General features: G+C 39.0%; 1 protein-coding gene across 1 annotated transcript in view; it reads right to left on the reverse strand.

The window, feature by feature from the left end:
• Positions 1–15,628, reverse strand: part of ATP2C1 (ATPase secretory pathway Ca2+ transporting 1) — a 96,971-nt gene extending 81,343 nt beyond the window's left edge. Inside the window, exon 1 of the mRNA XM_084902120.1 lies at positions 15,294–15,628. Coding sequence (XP_084758246.1) covers positions 15,294–15,404 — 111 coding nt within the window. The 5' untranslated portion in view covers positions 15,405–15,628. The remainder of the gene's footprint in view (positions 1–15,293) is intronic.
• Between the last annotated feature and the right edge of the window lie 982 nt (positions 15,629–16,610).

Raw genomic sequence — 16,610 nt, forward strand, 5'->3', positions numbered from 1 at the left:
TAATTTTAAAGCCAGATAAAGACAATACAAACACTACAAACAGAATTAGAGGCCAATATCCTTGATGAACATAGATGCTAAAATACTCAACAAAAACTAGCAAATCAGATTCAACAATATATTAAAAAGATCATATACCACGACCCAGTGGGATTTATTCTAGGTATATAAGGTTGGTATAATATTTCCAAATCATTAATCATGACACATTACAAACTGAAAGATAAATATCACATGATCATTTCAATAGCTGCAGAAAAAGCTTTTGACAAAATTCAACACCAATTTTTTTTTTTATAAAAATGCTCAGCAAAGTGGGAATAAAGGGGTCATACCTCATAAGAAAGGCCATATATGCAAACCTATAGCCAATATCATATTCAATGGGCAAAAACTAAAACAATTTCCCCTGAGATCAGGAACAAGACAGGGATGTCTGTTTTTATCACTCTTATTCAGTGTAGTGCTGGAAGTCCTACCACAGTGACCAGACAAAAAGAACACAAAAGGCATCCAAATTGGAAAGGAGGAAGTAAAACTCTCATTATTCACAAATGACATGATATTGTACATACAAAACCCTAAAGACTCCACCAAAAAAACTAGATTTAATAAACAAATTCAACAATGTAGCAGGATACAAAACTAATAGCCAGAAATTGAGGGCATTTTTATACACTAATAATGAATTTTCAGAAACAGAAACTAAAAAAAAATCCAATTTACCAGTGCAATAACAACAAAAAATTAAGATACTTAGGAATAAACTTAACTAAGGAGGTAAAAGACATGCTGGGAAAACTACAGGACATTGAAAAAAGAGAGGGAGATATTATATAAACAATTGGAAGAATATGCTGTGTTTATGGATTGGTTCATTAAATGTCTATACTGCCCAAAGCAATGTATATTCAGTGTAATCCCTATTAAAATACCTATGGAATATTTCACAGATCTAGAACAAATTCTCCAAAAATTTATATGGAGCCAAAAAGACCCCAAACAGCTGCAGCAATCTGGAGAAAGAAGAACAAAGTTGGAGGGATCATAATATCAAATATCAAATTATACAACAAAACCACTATACTCAAAACAGCCTGGTACTGACACAAGAAGAAGCATACAGATCAATACAGAACAGAGACCCCAGAAATTGACCCAAGGTATTATGCTCAATATTTGGAAGCAAGAGTACACAATGGAGTTAAGATAGTCTCAGTAAATGGTGTTGAGAAAATTGGACAAACGCTTGCAAAAACAAACAAACAAAAAACCCAAACCCTGAAAATAGACCACCAACTTACACCATACACAACAATTAACTCAAAATAGATTTAAAAAATTTAAATGAAAATCCTTGAAGAAACCATAACAAAATCTCAGACATCTCTCATAGAAATATGTTTACAGACACATTTCCTAGGGCAAAAGAAATTAAGGAGAAAATAAACAAATGAGACTACATCAAAATAAAAAACCTTCTGCACAGCATAAGAAATCATTAACAAAATGAAAAGGGAGCCCACTGAATGGGAGCACATATTTGGCAATGATACATCTGATAAAGGGTTAATAATCCAAAATATATAAGTACTAACTCATACAACTTAACGTAGGGAAGACAATCCAATTAAAAAATGGGCAAAGAATCTAAATAGGCACTTTTCCAAAAAGGACATACAGATGGCCAAGAGACATGAAAAAATGCTCAGTCACTAATTATCAGAGAGATGCAAATCAGAACAACAATGAGGCATCACCTCACACCTGTCAGAATGGCTACTATCAACAAATCGACAAATGACCAGTGCTGGCAAGGATGTGGAAAAAAGGGAACCTTAGTACTAGTATACTGCTAGTAGGAATGCAGACTGGTGTAGAAGTTATGGAAAACAATAAGAAGTTTCCTTAAAAAAAAAAATTAAATATGGAACTCTCATTAGACCCAGTGGTCACACTTCTGGGAATATATCCTAAGAAATCTGAGACACCAATCAGAAAGAATAAATGCATCCCTATGTTCATAGAAGTGCAATTTACAATAGCTAAGATCTGTAAACATCCAAAGTGTCCATCAGTAAATAAATGGATAAAAAAGCTTTGGTACATTTACACCATAGAATACTGTGCAGCAGTAAAAAGAATCTCTTACTTTTGTAACAGTATGGAGAGACCAGAAAAGTATTATGCTAAGCGAAATAAGCCAGTCAGAGAAAAAAAAAAGTATCACATAATCTTACTCATATGTGGAATCTAATTAACAAACTGATAAAAAGAAATAGAGACAGACTGATGAATCCCGAAGGGAAGGCAGAGGTGGGTGGGCGATAGGAAGAGATCAACCAAAGAACTTGTAAGCATATGTGCATAACCCAAGGACACAGATAATAGTGTAGTGAAGGCCTGGGGTTGGGGGTAGTGGCAGGCTAAAAGGGGTCTATGAGGGGGGGAAAGAGGGATATACAATATGTAATACTTTCAACAGATTTTTTTTTTTTAAAGAAGACACTAAAGAGATAACATTTTAGATTATATTCTTACTAGAGGCCCAGTGCACAGGCGGGAGGGGGAAGCTCGCCCAAGGGGTATCCCTCAGCCTGGCCTGCATCCTCTCCAATCTGGGACCCCTCAGGGGATCCCCAACTGCCGGTTTAGGGGGGTGGGGCCTAAACCGGCAGTCAGACCTCCCTCTCACAATCCGGGACTGCTGGCTCCTAACTACTCTCCCGCCTGCCAACCTGATCGCCCCCTAATCACTCCCCTGCCAGCCTGATTGATGCCTAACTGCTTCCCCTGCCAGCCTGATCGTCCACAACTGCCCTTCCCTGCCACGACCCGACTCCTCCGCTGTGCATGCAACCATCTTGTGATGACATTAGGGTGTGATGCATTAGAACCTGATGACCACCTAGCTAGGGGTGTCGAACTCAATCAGAGAAGGGGCCAAAATCTAAAATCCAGCCTAAATCGCGGGCCGAATGGTTTACTGAACAGTCATAAACTGACAATGTCATAAACCACATGTGTCAAACACAAGGCCCGCGGGCCAAATCCAGCCCGCCAGGCCTTGCAATGTGGCCCGCACCGCGCTGTCATCACTGCACTCCGCTGTCAGTTTATGACATTGTCAGTTTATGACTGTTCAGTAAACCATTCGGTCCGCGATTTAGGCTGGATTTTAGATTTTGGCCCTTTCTCTGATTGAGTTCGACACCCCTATCATAAACTGACAGCGGAGTGCAGTGATGACAGCGCGGTGCGGGCCACATTGCAAGGCCTGGCGGGCTGGATTTGGCTCGCGGGCCTTGTGTTTGACACATGTGATAGGCTATTATTGGTATAGATAGCAAAGACACTGTTTAACAATTTCTTGCATTACTTAGCACTATGTAATGCTACTAGGCACGGGCAGCTGTGGTTTAAAATGGTCAATTATTTTACTCATGTGGAATATAAAGCTGAAAGCTACAAATAAATACTCATAGACACAACAGTATGGAGGTTATCAGAAGAAAAGGGGGTAAGGAGGATATATATATATAAGGGATAAAAGCAGTCAAATATATAGAGACAGACAGACTTGACTGTGTGTGGTGAAAATACAATGCACTATACTGATGATGTATTATAAAACTGTACACTTGAAACATATAATTTTATTAACCAATGTCATACCAATAAACTTCATAAAACATTTTAAAAGTGCCTGTGGAGACTTGACTGGGTGGTGAAAGCACAATACAGTGTACGTATACAGATTATGTATAATAGGATTGTACACTTGAATCCTATATCCTAGTAATTTTGTTAACCAATGTCACCCAGTAAATTCAATAAAAATAAAATGAAATGTGTTCACTAAAAAATAAAAAAATTAAGAAGAGCTTATTAAAAAGTATCATAAGCTGCAAATTATCATCACTATCTATCCCCCTGGCTAAGCAACCACTCTCCATCTTCTAAGCAGTATACGAGCAGTTCTTGAGAAGGAATGGCAACCCCTGTCAGCTTGAATTTGTCAGCTTTGAATTTGAAAATATGCTTCTTCAAATAATCTACATCAGTGATTCTCAAACTGTGATCCTTACCACCAGGGAACTTTTTAGAAATGCAAATTCTGGGGCCCCACCTCAGATCTATAAAATGAGCAACTCTGGGATTTGGGCCTGTATTGTGTACAGCCTTTCTCAATTTACTGCACTTCACTTCAGTGTGCTTTCTAGATGTTGTGTTTTTTAATAATTGAAGGCAAAACCCTCCCTCAACCAAAGAGGATTGTGACTTGCTTTATTGCAGTGTTCTGGAAACAAACCTGCAATTATCTCCAAGGTATACTGGAAGTTTAGCCTTTGGGTGACTCCAATGCATGCTAACGTTTGAGCGCTGATTTTCAAGAAACATAAAACTCTGATCCAAACATATTTTGATCTAAAAATATTTTTAATAGACCTCAAGTCTAAAGAACAGAATGAGAGTATTATATATACAGGATGGGACAAAATTAGGTTTGGGTCCTGGGTTCGATTCCAGTCAAGGGCATGTATATTGGTTGTGGGCACATCCCCAGCGGGGGATGTGCAGGAGGCAGCTGGTTGATATTTCTCTCTTAACAACGTTTCTAGCTCTCTATCCCTCTTCCTTCCTCTCTGTGGAAAATCAATTATATATATATATATATATATATATATATATATATATATATATATTTTTTTTTTAAAGAATAAACTCTGTTTCACATATTCACAACTCTAGACCCACATTTGCCTCACCCCGTACTGGCATTTTAAATCTCCAGCACTCTTAAATGGTATAGGGCTTTGAACTTCTTTGAGTGATTACCTGTTGGCCTAAAACCAGTATTTTAAAAGACCGGGGAAAGAACATTAAAAGCATAAGGAGATCCTATTTCTTCCCTCTTAAGTAACTGTGCATCACATTAGCAGAGCCCTGGTAGAGAGAACAAAAGTAAGAGGGCACTGCAGTGGCAGCAGAGTTACAGTTGTGTTCCCAGCTATGAAGTCAGTCTTTGTTTTCTTATTCCAGGTCAGGACCTCTGGAACAATGCCTCTTTGAGCAGGTGTATTAGGCTTTCACAGCACCCGCCAGATGTAAGGGGGGGGGGGGGGGGGAGCCGATAAAGCTTTGTAAGTAGAAAATGCCATTCTCTTGAAATAGTGTGTTCCTAATAGAAATAGTTTCACTCCTTAAAAATGAAAGAAGAAGGGGGGGAAAAAAGCTGTGTAACATTTCAGAAGCAACAAAAAACTTCTTAAGTTCATTATACAGAAATTATGTGTTGGGGACAGAAAAAAAAAAAGGGTAGTTTGTCAAAGCTAGTGAAATAGGGTTTTACAATATTCACTTTAAACAATTTGATTATAAACTATAAACTGTACTCGTATAAGACCAAAACACTACAATATGCTTTATTTTGTTTTGAGATGTATTTACAGGCCATAGTCAATTTAGTGGTAAATATTATAATAGGGTCAATGGTATAGGATGCAATTATAAGGACTCCTTATATTTTAGGACAGTTATTTCTAGAACAAAGGAAGAGGAGTCAAATGTTTCTAAGAAGAGGACATACACGAGAAAGCTGGGTATTTGAGTATGTTACCAATGAGCAAAATTCAGTAAAGAAACCCAACACAAAGGTGATTTTATCCAGAAACAACTTACAGTAACTATATTTTAATTGCAAATGATACAATAGATAAGTTTTCAAAAGCTTGATTGCATCTTAATGAATTCTTAAAGACTTCCTTTAGTGCTTCTAGAATTTTTCTACTGTGCAGCCTCTAACAGGAATAACATGCTTTTTTCTATGTGTGCTAAGTGGCTTGCTTGGAAGGACAGTAAATGAGTTTTCAGATCGGCTGTATTAGCAAATAATCCCATTGCAAATAAGTCTTTAGCAAATAAGATTGAGGGTTGAGCACCTTTCTGTTTTAGCAGTACCAGAACATCCTCATCTCCATGTGCTATTTCCTACAGACTGAAATCCACAGAAAGAACCTCCTCTACTTCCTTCAGTGAGGTTGGGAGCGCCAGCTGCTCAGAATAGGACCCCATACATCATTACTTCCGAAGCCACCCTATAGCATAGACTCTTGCACATTACAGTGTAACACCGGTGTTTTGTCTTGTTATATATACCTCTCCTCCAGAGCTGGATTTTCTTGCAAACCAATGAAGTTTAAGTTTCAGGGCCCCTCATTTACAGAGGCCCCCTTTTAAGGTTCTGAAGGAGACTCTAGCAATGTTCTCACAGTCTTAAGTTTCGGTAAAATTTGCAAAAGATATTTGAACTACAGTTGATTGTAGAGTAGTCATTTGGTTGACTTCCCTTCCTTTGACATCTCTCCTATCAGTTAGCATTGGAGCAGCAATGGGTAAATTGCAGATCTGGCCTAAAGAGGGTGGGATGAGGATACGTTTAGGTTTTGTTTTGATTTAGTGGGATGTGTAAATGTGGCTTGCAGTCTTGTATGAATGGTTAAGTTATTGCAGGCTGTCCTAGTAGAGGGAATACTCTTAACTATCTGCTGTACTAAATCACAGGGCCTGAAATCTCCATACAAATGTGTCCAGTGGTGCCTAGCGTCTGACATACGTGGTGGTAAAGGAGAAACAGAGCCAGAAGCTGGCCTATGAAAAAGTTGTTGCCTCTAAAAAAGACATGTAGCAGGGGTCCTCAAACTTTTTAAAGTGGGGGCCAGATCACGGTCCCTCAGAGAGCTGGAGGGCCGGACTATATGAACTACTAATTCCTACTGTAACACCTCGGCTGCGCTCACTGCCCAAAAAACCTGGCGGGCCGGATCAGACTCCTCTGCGGGCCGCATGTGGCCCGCGGGCCGTAGTTTGAAGACCCCTGATAGTAACTATTCTAGAGGAGTATGTGAATCATCTTTTGATTACCTCTTTAGAGGATATGAGAACATCATTGTCATGTGAAATAATGATTAAAAGACTAATGCAAAAATGTAGGAACAACAAAACATCTTAGGGTACATCAATTAATTAGTAAAAACACTTCTTTTCCCAGACTTTGTGATTTTTTGTTGTGATTCATCACGCCAATTTGTAATTTGTTGCGATTTGTTATTCCATTCTAAATAAATATTCATTGTATATCTAATTTAACATTTACAATTTTATATTCTTTTTCTTAAAAGAAGTTCCCCGGAATTGAATAACTTAAAAACCTCTCAAAAATGTGGATCTTCATCTAAAAGGATTTGATGTCTTCCTGCCCAGTAGTTATGGGGGTTTTATTTTTAACCCCTTTTTTTCTCAATAAATGCAAGAAGAATCTAATATCAAGGAAAGAAAGAAGAAAATAAGTGAGGGAAGGAAGGGAAGAAAAGGACCCTGTTTATGGGAGGTGTCTCCCTATGAGGTAGTGAATCAGGTCTTGAGGCAGACACAGGCAAACCTGGAGTTAAACACTCGCGCCATCATTTATAAGCTGTGTACCAAGTTCTCTCACCTTTTCACACCTCAGTTCTTTCGTCCACAGAGTGAGGATAACACCTACCACCGATGAAGATTAAATGACATTGTATGAAAAGAACCTTGCCAAGTGCCTCCCACAGATAAGGCATTAAATAAAAATTTTAAATGCCTTGTTCTTGAATGTATAATCCAAATTGTATTTCTTAAAATAGCCTTACTGCTATGCTGCCGAAAGGATGAACAGGAAAGAAAATTTCGGCAGCCTTCCTCCTGCTCTCTTCGCAGTAAATTATGAGCAGTGCAGCATATGTGGAAAGTTCATTTCTTTTTCTGTTGAAGACATGGAACTGTCTGTACCAGGTGAGAAAAGACGTCATCTTCCATTCTGAACAAAAGTTAGCAAATAAAATGTTGCTGACAGACTGTCTAAGAAGTGGAATAGGATAGCAAATTTGAGAATCTACATAGCAAGATATACTGAAATTCTCACACACACTAAAAGGGGGGTGTTGCATTTGAGTTAATAGACTCATTTCAAAGACAAAGGTTTCGGTATTCATGCATTTACTGACTCTCAGGTTTCCAAGGCATTTGAGTACAGTAGATTAGGAAAGTTTAGAAGCAGATAACAGGATTCAAAATAGCTCAGAAGTCAACTCAGGGTTCAAGTGTCTCGCAGGCATGTCTAACACTTCACAGCTGTGATAATATGGGCAAGAAACCTGGAGCACCTTCAGAAAGAACCGTGATAAGCAACAAACTTTCAGCATTAAGTGCAGGAAAAAAAGAGCTGAAAGCACAAGAGGATGACATTTAAACACACACACATACACACACACACACACACACACACACACACACACAAAACACCCAGTAGTTAAAAATGCCACAAAATAACCTGAAACATCTCAGTGTCCCTGTTCATCAATGACCATGTAAGTATACAGAGTTGTCTATCCTTATATGTACAAGGCCATTCTAGTTCAATGGTCCATCAGGCTCAGAAAAGCTAGTTACTGGTGCGTAAAGCTTTCACCTGAGGTATTCTCTGCATGTAGCTTTATTTCCCTTCCTTGATGGAAATGCTAACCAAATCACCAAAGACATTTGAATCTGTCTTCTTTGACCTTAGATTCCAGAGCAACATGCTCAGATTGTGGAGTGTTTACCACTAAGCAGATAAAAAAAAATGAATTCTAACTGATGCACCTGGGCCCTCGCTTTGTTTCTAAGGTGTCTCAGTTACTCATCCTTTGTATTGCCCACTGCACTAGAATCCTGGGGTTGGAAGGAGCCTGATATGTCATTTATTCTTCTCTATGTGATGCAGAAACCATCCCCTGAGAAGGGGTCACATACCCTGCCCTCCGCAAAAGATGGCCCATTGCTTTACCTCTCATTTTTTAGAACGACCACTCTTATTGTTATGTCACAGCTTCTCCTTGCATTCTGCCTATTAGTTCTTCTGAAACATCCCAAATGGACTTCCATGTTTCTTCTACAAATTAGCCCTATGGGTCTTATGAAACACACAAGCAAACACATACACAGAAACAATCATGTCTTAAGTCTCTTCCTCACTGAGCCTAACGTCCAGGATTATTTCAAGCACTGCTATCCCGGGGCAGCATTGTTAGTTCCCCAACACCCAACACCACATCCCTCCCCACCCCCATACACACACACACACACACCCTTCTCCCACTTCTCACTGTTTCCCTGCTCATTTCTGGCTAAGACCTTTGTTACAGCTGTCCCCTCAATATCCTCCTTTAGTTAATATCTTACTCTTCCTTCAATGTTAACTCAATATTAAGTCCCTTAGGGCAGCCTTTTCTGACTTTCCCACCTTGGTCCTGTCTTCCATTATACACTTGGAAAGCATCTCATAACTCTCTTTTGCTGTACCTATCCCTGCAGCAATTTTGCATTTATTTGTGGGGCTGAGGCCAGTATGTCCTATATGACTAGCAAAGTACGCATTGAATGGAAAGCACTGAATACATACAAATTTGTGTAATTGGTTATTAGGGGGTTTGGTGGGGGGAAGAGTAGCTCCCCAAAGAACCAATTCCACAGGACTTGTTTTTTAGAGACTATAAAATGGATAACTTTTGTATACTCTCAAGATATAACCAATTCACTTTAAGAAGCTAAAAACTCAACATTTCTTAAATTAAGCTGGAGTGAAATTTTTATCTTTTTACCTAGAGACTAAAGCCTGCATTAACAACTCAAAATTCTATGTAATGTTCTAAATCTCAATATAGTTTTTTTTGGGGGGGAGGGGGGGGCAGGGGAGGAGATTGGGGGTAGATGGAGTCCTTGATTTTTATATTGTTATTTAGAGAAAGTGTAAGAACCAAAATGAAGAACTAAGTCTCTAAGGTTCAAATTAAAGTCAAAGGTTTATTTAACAGCTCAACTTTGTGATTAGCATTCCATTAAGAAACAAAGCAAGAAATAAAAATCCAGGGATCCTGTTTGAACCAGAAAGCTTTTCTTAAGCCACTGAAGAGAAACTTTAGAACCGCCTCAAAAAAAAATTTAGCTCTAATCCTTAATTAAATTAAAGCTACTGCACATGCTCCCTAGCCCCCCAACACCACTCTCCTCATTTTAAGCAGATTAATCAGAGCAGCTCTTGAGCCAGAAATGCCTGCTGACTGTATGTAGTATGTGGTTTCACCCCCTATTATAAACACTTGAGTACAGCTCTTTCTGCTCATTGACACTATAAGCATCACAGAGCTGCTACACTATACCTAATACATTGTTACATCCTCATTACCTATAAAAATGCTCCTCACACAATATATAGGAACAAACCTTGCTTAATCATTGAAGAAATTAAGGAATTCCACAAAACAAGATGACAGGTGACAGATTGTTTTCTCTGTCCAGGTCAACATTGGTGTCCATATTTATGTAAGGACATCAGTGGTCACATGTTTGCATAGTCAGATGATAAGACTATAGAGAGATAGTAAAAAAATGTGTGGGTAACTTTGTGGGTATATATAATACCAGTTCAAGGGCCTAATTCATACATATAGGTGTGAATATATATATATATATATATATATATATATATATATATATATATATATATATTTCACATGCACACCTTGGCACCAAAAAAACTCTCCTCATTTTAAACAGATTCACTGTTAAACTGTCAAGACATGACAGGTCAGCTCTTAGATGGTATTTCCTGTTCAGAAAGAAGTCTTTCTATTCAAGAGAGTAAGGCATCCTCACCGGATCCTTCATCTGTGGGACCCAGGAAGAAGAGATTCAAGTTGATGAGGCTACTGTAGGGCAATATAAGCAGAGGGACAAGAGCTCCAAATAGAAGGCTCTTCTCTGTCTCAGTCTTTGCCCAAGTTTTTTTTTATTTTATTTTTAAAAACTTATCTTTATTTATATTTTTATTTTTGACACTATTGAGATGTTCCCCAAGGAGGGTTGCCTGAAGATCAACTTGTCAATAATAAATAAACTCCCAAGTTTCCCCTTTTGAGCTTTTGTCTCCATCAATGGACCTAAGGAAGAGCTGGTTTGGAGAATAGAGCATGTGAGTTCTCTTTGGACACATTCAAGTCTCTAACATCCACAAGACATTCAGATGGAGATGTCTAATAGGCAATTTGATATACAAAGCTAGTGTGGCCTGAAGTCAGGCTACAGTCTGCCCAGAAGTAGAAAAAAATTCTACCTTCCTTACTCAGTGTCCTAGTTGGTAACCCGAGCCACAGAGAAAGCTATTGGGACTCCAGTACCCAAGAGAATATTGCCTGCAAGCCCTGTCTATTCCCCACAAGCCAGACATCAACATCTGAGTCAGACTCTGCTTGGTTTCTCAGCCAAGAGAAACTAGCTGCAATCATATACACTTTGAATGTGTTCCGTATACCTACCCAAACTCTCCTGAGCGCCCCCAACTACCACCACTACCACTAAAACAACATTTGAAAAATACTGTTCCAACATGTTCATCATCAAATGACAACAAAAACTACCAAACCAAACCACAGCAGGAAGGGAGATCTGAGGAAGACAAGAGATCAACAGAAGGACCCGCACACATGCACACAAGTACAACCAATGGACACAAAACTCTGGGGAGGGAGGGCATGTATGGGGGAGGGGGGCAATGGTATATGTACAGAGATAATTTAATTTTAAAAATAAAAATAAATAAATAAATACTTCACTAAAAAAAAAAAAAAAGTATGTGTGGTGTCATCTTCGCAGGATAAGCTATATTTGATGGCAGCCGTTTTGTTAAATAGAGTCAAGTTGGTATAGTGGAAATGGCCCGTAGAGGACCAGGATTTGGAAGGCCTGGCTTCTAGTTTGCGCTTTGCTAGCATCTATAAAACCTTAATCACATCCTTTCACGTCTTTATTATTTTCTGCAAAATGATGGCAACCAGCTCTGAGGTCAAACCTTCATGTTTGTATGACACCAAGTGCAAGGGGTGTTTAAGAACATTAAAGAAAAACTTTAAACAAAGAAGTATAATGTGGACAAGGTGAGTATAACAGTGACCATGACTGGGATGTGTGGGAACTCTGCAGGTCTAGTCAAGAAGTGGGTAGAGCCTGGCCGGCGTGGCTTGGTGGTTGTGTGTTACAGTTTGATTCCCAGTTAGGACACATGCCCAGGTTGTGGGTTCAATCAGTATGGGGCATGCAGGCGGCAGCTAATCAATGGCTCTCATCGCTGATGTTTCTCTTCCCTCTCCATTCTTCTCTAAAATCAATAAAAGTATTTTTTATAAAAAGAAAAAGATATGGGCTGAGGCAAGAAAGGAGGCTTTCTATAGGCAATCGGCCTGTGGTCTCTCCTATATCATCCTATGCTAGGTGCCCAGGTGGGCCTGAAGGGACAAAGAATAAGATACTACCCAGCATCATGTATGTATAGGCTGTATGTTTATGAACATGTAATCAAATGGCTTACTACATACCATATGGTAAAGGGCCTTATTAGGAGCAGACAGAACATCTTACGCTTCACTCTTCCCAACAGAATTGGATAAAGCTTTTTCATGAGCCCATTGAAGCTGAGTCTTGAAGGATGTGGACATGGTGTAAGTAAAGAAAGGAATTCTAGGCTAGAGGGAGGAACATATCTGAATGCACAGAAGTGGAGCAGCAGATGGTGTGTCTGAGATCATTTTCTCTAAAGTGTGTGGAACATAACACTGGTGGGAGCCAATGATGAATTGGGTGAAGATTTTAAGTGGCATGCAGACTCTACCCTAAATAACAATGAAGTACTTGGAACCGAGAAAGGTATCTATCCTGTAATTCCCTTCTATCCTTGCCCAGGAGAATCTCTCAGTTGGTTAGTAGGATGCTAATCTCTTAAAAGCTAATCTTCCTACTTAACAAAATGGAGCAGGTTTCAGGCTTACAGGTTTCACAGCTAACAATATCTAGTTATAATGTAACATTATGTTGCTTTTATTATAATTATGCTTCTCTTCTATTTAAGGCAAATGAGAGTGGTTTTCCACTTATAGTAGTGATATGAAAATTTCTTTCAAAACAGATTTAAATTTTAAGAGTGAGTGATTTTAAATGCAAATACAGAAAAATATTAAGGAATACGTAAATGTGTACAGGTGGTAAATCCTTATGGGAAGAATTATTGTAGTGGTATGTGGAAATACTCTCTACAAAAAAATGTTAGCAGTTTGTTGTGATGCTCTCACTGAATTATTCAGAGATAAAGCATGGTAAAATGGATCAAGTTCAAATCTTCCTTCAGCACTTTCTAGCTGAGTGGCCTTGGGCAAGACCTCTTAAGGTCTCTAAGTCTCACATCCCTCATTTTTATAAAGAGGATCCATCTTATAGGAATGTAAGGACTAGAGATAACCAATATCCAGGTCCTAAAATTGCAGACATTTTAAACATCCTTTATAACTTTGCAACAAGCTTCCCAAGGTTAAGTATGATTGACTCTGACCTAATTTCTCTAATTTTATGAGACATTATATCTGCAGAGATGTAATTGGTTTCAGAAAAGAATCAACTATGCCATTTTTATTTATTTCTCCATTAACTGATACAGGAAGTTAGGAAATCAGTACAGTGCTCATAGCTGTGTTAGGTCACCTCCAATGGTTGTGAACCCACCCAGTCCAAGTCAGAGGACCCACATTAAATTCTAATGTACTAAATGCATGTTGCAACATTTAAAAAAATAATCTTTTAAAAAATAAATGGTGTGAGCAATATAGCCACATCTCCAAAAAACATACAATACTGAGAAAAGGGAGGGAGAATCACTTAATGCACAGTCCACAGTTTGAAGCCCCATCCTTTCAGTCCCCTTAGCCTCCCCATTACCCATCGCTCTTGCTCTCATAATGAGTCCTGAAGAAGCCTGTGGACATGCACTTATTGAGTGTGGCAGACAACTCTCAGCACCACCACCGAGCCTCTGGTTTTCCACTTCAAAAGCAAGCACCTGCTGAGACTTGGAAACCAAGAGATGTCCTTGTAATCATGACGCCTTTCCTAAATAAGAGATAAATTGGCTACTAAGGGTAGCCCCCTTAGTGAGCACAGTCTGAGTTTCCAGCTCATGTAAAATTATTAAAGCACAGCATAAAAAGAAAGAAAGGAAACACACACACACACACACACACACACACACACACACACACACAAAGCAAAGCATAAAAGTAGTTTCCTCTCAAACAGTAGTAATGGTTTTCATTTTCCAAATTATGCATCATCGCTTTGGGGAAACCTGTCATTAGAGGGCTTTCTGTCTGCTGACTTTTTCTCTCACTTTCTGGAGTTGTTTTGATAAGTAGGTCACCTCATTCAAATACAGGACACTGCTAATATCTCCCGTGCAGCTTGCAGTTCTAGTGACAAGTATGATGCCCAAGCAATGTATGACTCTGGCCTTCAATGTGGCTATACATTTGTCCTTCTTTCTAAAGGAACCACCAGATTTAATGGATCAGAAACAGTGGTTTCTTCCACCAATTTGGTATAATACAGGAGAGCAGTTTTTAGAAATGTCTCTTTCATAAGTGATAGAATGATATATGTCTCAGAACAATGGAACAAATGCATGATTTTTTAAATCCATGATTTTAAAGAAGAAGTGACCAGACATTCTAACAGTTATTAAACAGCATATATACTCCCCCATGATAGAGTCTACTACTGGAAATCCTAACTTTTGATTGGTTGAAAAAGACTGAAACTTGCATTCCTCTATTCTCTACCCTCCACAAAAAAAAAAAAAAAAAAAAAAAAAGACTAATTACTTCTAAATGACCTTCTCAGATCATTAGGGATCTGCTTAAAGCTATCACACTTACAGTCTACACAATGTTTTCTGTTTTGCAAGTCCTGGTGATATTACCACAACCATAAATACATACAAGATAAATACATACAAGAAGACAATGTATATCCAGGGTCTGATCACTTTTCTTTGTGGAGATACTAATTGTTTTACATTTTGCATTGGAAGACCTAGAAAATTATCAAGAAAGCCACAACTTAACTTTGCTAGAGTAGTTTTAGTCTAGCTATTCAGAAGAAAGAAAAACAACGAGGTCTTAGTACACTACTGGAACCTCATCTAAGGATCCAAATGTTCCGAGTTCAAGTAAATCCTCACGAGCCTGCTTGCTCCTCGAATTGGCAAGTCTGGACAGCCCCGAGCAGAAGCTGACCTGTGCCTTTTCCCAGGGAAACTAGCAGAGACTAAACCCCCGAGGTGACGTGAAGGCAACACCTATAGAGCAAACATCCTGCTCCCCGTAAAGATAATATAAAGAAAAGAATACCTGTTCTTCCGCTTTTGGGTTTTTCCTCAGCGCCGAGACATATTTCCTAATGGCGTGGAGAGGATGTTTTTTGAAGAAAGAGAATTTAGATTGAGGCAACAGATTATCCATGACGAGGAAAACAAGAAGGTCCTTGTCTGCCCCTCCCTGTGGACAACCATACGAAATCTAGCTTCCCGATTCCACAGATGCCTGAAGATTTGCTGGTAGCTCAACCACCCTCCGGCACACAAAGCAGATGCTCCTCTCGCCGCTTCTTCTTTTTGGGGTAGGAGTTCCCAGGGAAACCAACACAGCCAAGTGTGAGCTTCCCGTGTCTAAAAGCGTCCAGAAATGCAATGCCCGGAGGGCTGTAGGAGCCGGGAGGAATGCAGGGGCTGGTCCACCGAATGCAAATTGCTTAGTGGTAGTGATGCAACTGTCCTATTTCTAGCACCAGCGTTCTGTCGCGAGCTATGTTAATATTAGCTAGCTGGTGACTTTCCACACCCACGGACTCACAGGAGGTTTAATCTTAATTCTTCTGACAGCTTTTCCAGCTCTTAAAGAGAACGTGACATGTGGTTGCTCCTGTTTCCTTCTAGATTTCCTATCATCGTGGGAACACACGGACAACCCTCGGCTGCATCTCAGCTCTAAAGTGTTGATTCATTTTGAGAAGCATTTTTTCCCCCCCAGAAGATTTCTTGAAGAAAATTAGCAAGTTACTCGCCCTTCATTGTTATCAAGGAGTTCAATGTCAGCACTTAAAAACGTTTGGTTTACACTGCCATGCATTATGCAGCATACACAGTAACCAGATACTTTATGTTAATTGGACAAGAGCTGCAAATAGATTCCGCTCTGAGTTTAAAAGGCTTCTTGCCTTGAATCCTTATCTCGAATCCACAGGCTGATCCCAGGGACATTAAATTTCCCCAGGCTTTTTATTCTGAGTGCAGGGAGAAGAAAAAAGTTATCCATTTATTTTCTAACTGTTTCCAAAAGAATTCATGCTTTCATAAGAGAACATGATAAGAGGACACGAAATCATAAAATTTAAAAGTTCAATTTTTTAAAAAAAAATATTCAGTAGATGTCATAGGATTTCCGAACAAAGTTTCCATGCAGGCTTTGCTGTTTTATTCTCCTTTTTAACTGTGCAGTGGCTGGTGCATTTGATGGGAACACTTGGTCACTTCTGAGAGGGGCTGTCATGTAGAATCTAGGCCGGGCATCAGCTGAAGATCATGAAACGCCGAAATTTGCTTTTTTTTTTTTAAAAAAAGATATTTCATTGATTTTATACAGAGAGGAAGAGAGATGAATAGAGTTAGA

Source organism: Pipistrellus hanaki (genome assembly GCF_964339955.1).
Source record: "Pipistrellus hanaki genome assembly, chromosome: 13".
NCBI lineage: Eukaryota > Metazoa > Chordata > Mammalia > Chiroptera > Vespertilionidae > Pipistrellus > Pipistrellus hanaki.